Source organism: Morus notabilis, unplaced genomic scaffold, assembly GCF_000414095.1.
Source record: "Morus notabilis unplaced genomic scaffold, ASM41409v2 Scaffold495, whole genome shotgun sequence".
Taxonomy (NCBI): domain Eukaryota; kingdom Viridiplantae; phylum Streptophyta; class Magnoliopsida; order Rosales; family Moraceae; genus Morus; species Morus notabilis.
Genome location: NW_010366418.1, coordinates 47544 through 52964, shown reverse-complemented (window position 1 = coordinate 52964; position 5421 = coordinate 47544). Strand labels below are relative to the sequence as shown.

Here is a 5421-nt window from a genome sequence, read left to right as displayed (position 1 = left end):
AGGATTGGGACCGTTCCGACCAACGCTTACACGATACAATCTCACCGGCAAACCAAGAATGGATCGACGAATTTAATAGATTAACTTTTAATTTTCAAGACGATCCTTCTGCTTCAAATTAAATTTTATTATTCTAATTTGTAAATATTTATTTACTTTGTAATTTCTAATTTGTATAGTGTTATTGTAATCTTGTATAGACTTTGTAAGTTCGTCAAATTTGTAATTCATCCCACAATGATTGCACTCTTTTTTTCTTACCAAGTTTTTATCCCAATTGGGTTTTTCTTGGTAAGGTTTTTAATGAGGCAATCATGAATTACAAATTTAAAAATCAAGGAAGAAATAATTTTTTTTATATAGCTCGTGTGTTCATTTCAAATTTCAAATTGTAATATACACATTGTAATTATACAAATACAACATAAAAATATATTATAAAAAATTTTAAAAATTCGGGTAGCCGGTTGGGCATCGGGCAGCCCAACCGGGCACGGGTAGGCACCCCCTGCCCGAAGCCCGTCCGTGGGCAATTTTCGGGTTGGGTCGGGCAGCTTGAATTTTCGGGCAGTTCGGGTTCGGTACTTGGGTAAAAATTTAGATTTTTCGGTGGTCACGGACGGTTCGTTCAAAATTTCAACACTATTCATGTGGGTCCTACTGTTACTTACGTTTGATGGGGATAAATTCTCATCGAGCACAAAAGATTTTTTTTTTTTAATTAATTGTGTTTCAAATGTGACATTTTAAAATGAATTATTTTTGTTTCCTTTCAGACACACCAATCCAATCTTTTGCCACATAGAATAATGTATATATGATAACAATTTTCTAGTTTTTTCTTATAATTTAAGGCATAGTATACTATTCTTCACAATTTCTGGAATAGTTTACTGAAATAAGGAACTTATAGTAGAAACTGACGACATTTTTGCGCTGAAAACTTAAATCTTATTCTTTTCATGATTCAAATTATAACTTAAATCATATTAGTACAATATTTTTTATTATAAAAATTTAAATTTAACTTTTTTATTATAATATTTTTCTTTCATATACACAACACATAATAACTAACAAAAACCAACACTAGTTTCTGTGACATAAGTTTCTGCAACGGAGCCTGCACAATCACCGCGGTACAACATCAGAAATTGAAAAATAGTTAGCCGAACAACTCGCTTTCTGGGATGTGGATGCGCTTTCCACATTCCCAACATTTTTCTCCGTGAAAGCTGGCTTTTTTGGAGTAGCAATGGCCTTGGTTTCGTCTCTAAGCATTGAAAATATGTCCAACATTGAAGGCCGGTCCTCTGGATTTTCTTGGACACATAGTAGAGCTACTTGCAAGCAAATGTTTAGTTTACAATGCGAAGACGAATCGTCTAGTGAGGGATCGAAAAATTCCACTCCTTTCTCGCGTTCCCACGTTTGATATGCCTGGTATAGTTGGATAGTACTAATATATAAATTTGATTTTCAACACTAATATGGAAAAATATCAGAGTTACTTGATATTTAGTTCACGAGTTCAGAATCATAATTCGTGATTTTGATTTTTGAAATTTAAATTTCATGTGAGAGAAAAATATTATAACGAATCAAGAAACATGATCCAAAACTAAGTCAGAACTCTCAAAACAAACGGAACCTTACATATTGTAAAAGATGCAAACTTTCACTAGGTCCGTAATATTGCGTGTTCCTCTTTCCACTGATGATCTGCGAAAGCAGAACTCCGAAGCTATAGACATCGTACTTCATGGAGTACGTTCCTTTCCGTACATATTCAGGTGGAACATAGCCACTGCGTTGCATTTTTTTTAATGACTTTATAGAGTGCATAATAGATAAAAACACTATAACCAGAAAGATTCCACTCAGAGAGTTAATTTTACTTACTATGTTCCGACAATCCGGTCTGTGTTTGCCTCAAGTTCGTCTTTCCTAAAGAGTTTAGCCATTCCAAAGTCTGATATCTTGGGATTGAAGTCATGGTCCAGTAGAATGTTGCTTGCTTTGATATCTCGATGAATTATTGTGAAATTTGAGTATTCTTGGAGATACAAAAGCCCTTGAACAATCCCTTCAATAATGTGAACCCGTCGTTTCCAATCTAATTGATGCCGTTGGATAGGATCTACATTGTAGCATATGAAAAAACATTAAGATTTTCCTGATAGCATAGAGTTCAATTGGCATTAAACCAGATTTCTCAATGAAAACGTTCTAACATGAGATAAGTAGGAAAGAGTGCAGACCAAAAATGTAAAAGTCCAAGCTATGTTTTGGAATGTACTCGTAGATCAGCATCTTTTCTTCCTTTTCGGTGCAATATCCGAGTACTCTGGCTAGATTTACATGTTGTAATCTTGCAGTAAGTGTAACTTCATTTTTGAATTCCTCAACTCCTTGATTCGACGTCTTTGATAGTCTCTTCACTGCAATTTCCTGGCCTCTTGGCAGTTTACCCTATAGAGAATTCAGACTTAGTTTTAGCACTCTTTGATAAAAGGCTAAATGTAAGCAGAATTTGCAAAAAATTGAAAAACTCTCATTTCTTAATAATATTTATTTCTTCTTAACATATAAAGCGGGAGCCATAGACCCCGCAGTATATAAAAAAAAAAATAATAGTAGATATCTCTGTTTACCTTGTACACAATGCCAAATCCTCCTTCTCCAAGCTTATTTTCAAGTGAAAAATTATTCGTTGCTTTTTTGATTTTGTTGAAGCTGAACACTTGCGGATTTGGAGCATCATTGTCAAGATTCTCAGCATTCCTTGCTGATGATAAGTTGCCTAAAACTATAATCCCCGCAACCAGAAGAAACATAAGGATTTTTTGTTTTTTTGAGTTAAAATTTCGTCATGTTAAGTATAGAAAACCAACTTGCATTTCATAGAATTACCTTTTGCTTTCAGTGGTTTCCATGAAACATAGCATATAATCATTGATAGCAAAATTATGATTATAGCAACTGGAATCATGATTATCAGCAATAACCGCCTCTTGTTTCCTTGCTCATTTTCTTCCCCATGAGCTGCAATAAGTTTCCAAATCTCAGTGAGAATCCATAGTCCATAGGACAAGGATTTTTGCATCTCCTTTTTCCTAGTTTATTTGGTAATGCACTGCAAGATTGTAGAATGGCAATGCATACTTATGCCTTTTCTTTCAGTCTTTTCTATGTTTATATCTATATGCTGTCAAAATATTTATTCGGATATTGACGGACTAATGTAGCCGCTTTAGGCTCAACAACATCAATACATCATCGGATATTTTCTAGTGAGTAGTGGCAAGAAAAAATGTATAGTAAGAACCTCAAGAGGTGAGCAATTCCGAATTCTAATTAAGAAAATCAGGTATTGTTATACTTCCTACAACAACTTCTATCTTCCTTCAAGGCCATTAAGAAAACAAAGAAAAGAGGGAAAAAAAAAAAACCCGTCCTCAGATATAGCTATAAGAAAATAAATATGTAAGAATCATTGGGCAGTCTTAATATATTTCAACGAGCAAAAGTTGGTAATATCTCCCACATGGAAAACGTGTTTGGATTTTTACCACACTGGAAAACTCTCTGTAGTTTATCCCGTACAGTTTTGCTTTGTTTTGTACTAAATTCTATCAAGGAAACAAAGAACACTTGCAGCCAAAAAACAAAAAAAAAAGGAATCAAAGAACACACCTTTTCTTATGAAAAATCGAAACAAGATGAAATAACAAGATTAGTCGCCAAAACCATACTAGAACATCCCAAATAAAGTGAACAGCAATAGAGGATTCCTTTGACTCTGCCAAAGACACAGGTGGAAATATCTTACTGTAATGGCAATTCTCGATTAGAAGCAATGCTTACAACTCTACCAAAGTAAAATCAACTCAAAAGCCAAATTGTAGATTCTATCACTCATTTCGTGGAGAAATTTACGAGGAAGTTTCGGATACTTTCTAGATATTGCAGAATAAAAATTAACGTTGGCTAAACATCTTACAAGCTAATGCAAGTTCAGTTAACTTTCATTATGTAATAAATCATTTATTGGTGTAAGTGAAACACAGAATGTCATTGAGTAATAAATCCTACCTGCGCGAGAAAGAGCCCAATTGTCGTCATTTGTGACCAGAAACACATTGTAACCAAGCAACTTCTTCTCCTTGGCATAAGCAATCTTAGCCTTCACAGCCTCTACATCATCAAAACCGATCCACATCGATCCAATCACACAATAATTCACAACATAAGTAGCATTGTAAACAATTTGAGCTCCATAACTCCGCGTATACCACTTGATGTACTTGTAGCTCATCGAACCGTCTTCTGTCACAGCCACGCCTGAAGCTTTTGCCCCAATTTCACTTTCTTCGGGATTCAAAAGTGTCCATGCATAGCCATGATAAGGCAATCCCAAAACCAATTTTTCAGAAGGAAATCCTCTGCTCAACCATTGCCTTATACCATAATCAGTGTTGGTATTGTTATAGGGGTCATATAAAGCAGAATGAGCACCAGTAACATTCTGTTTTGAAGGCAAATGATAATCATAAGCCACAACATGTCCCCAATCCAAATTCCTTGCTATGGACTCAATTGGGTAACTAAAAGATCCAAAATCAGGCACATAATGAAGTGACATGGTGAGCATCAATTTCGACTGACTTGAGTTTCTAGACTCGGAGTTCACAGCATCTCTCCACTCGTTTAGGAGAATTTCCATGTTGGTTGTGTCCGAAGTCGAATTAGGCCACAACCAAAACAAGTCCAGCCCTTGGAATCCGTATCTTCTTGCTGATCTTATTGAAGACTCAATGAAAGCCTTTCTGTTTGAAGCCTTGCTAAGCATTGAGGACAAGATTGAGAAATTCGCTTTCTCACCAAGTATGGCCTTTGAGGTCTCCGCTTGACCGTTCCAGATCGAGAGAAGCGTTGTGATTGACGGATTTTTTCGCTTTACTATTGTCGTGAAGCTTGAAAAATATTGATCATCGGAAGAAGGTATTGAGAGGTGGTAAGTAGAAGAATTTACAGTGGCAAAAGAACATATAAGGTGAGTGAATAAAGCTGAGTTTATGTCCGGTATAGGAGATTCACTGCCAACATACCAATAACCAGCTCTTATCCATGTTTTTGCCACTGAGTTGTACATCAGAAGACAGAGAGAGATTGTGAAGAAGATGATAAGGAGTTTTTTTGATGCCATTGAAATAAAAGGTTATACAGTGAGAATCCTAGTACCGGACATATCTAATGTGCTTGATCTTTGGAGGCCACTGTTTTAACACGTGTTTATTAGTTATACTGAATAATTGAGTCGGAGAAAAGGAATCTTGGAGAAACGTATAACAACGGTTTGACCTTAAGGAGTTATCTAGAACTCAATTTTAACTTTTATTAGTCCCCCTTGGTTGACAG

The 5421-nt window shown here is 35.5% G+C and overlaps 1 protein-coding gene across 2 annotated transcripts; it reads right to left on the bottom strand.

Moving 5' to 3' along the window:
- Positions 1–1043: 1043 nt before the first annotated feature.
- LOC21387216 (cysteine-rich receptor-like protein kinase 19) lies at positions 1044–5202 on the bottom strand. Of its 2 annotated transcripts, XM_024173581.1 has the most exons (7): positions 4096–5202; positions 2914–3045; positions 2655–2809; positions 2262–2472; positions 1903–2140; positions 1657–1807; positions 1044–1440 (listed from the first exon to the last, which is right to left on the bottom strand). In XM_024173581.1, exons 1-7 carry the CDS (start codon positions 5153–5155, stop codon positions 1132–1134), a joined length of 2256 nt encoding a protein of 751 aa, XP_024029349.1. In that variant the 5' UTR covers positions 5156–5202; the 3' UTR covers positions 1044–1131. The 2 variants fall into 2 exon arrangements, with proteins under 2 accessions (XP_024029349.1, XP_024029350.1); XM_024173582.1 differs by lacking the exon at positions 1657–1807 and having other exon boundaries at positions 1362–1440.
- Positions 5203–5421: the final 219 nt, after the last annotated feature.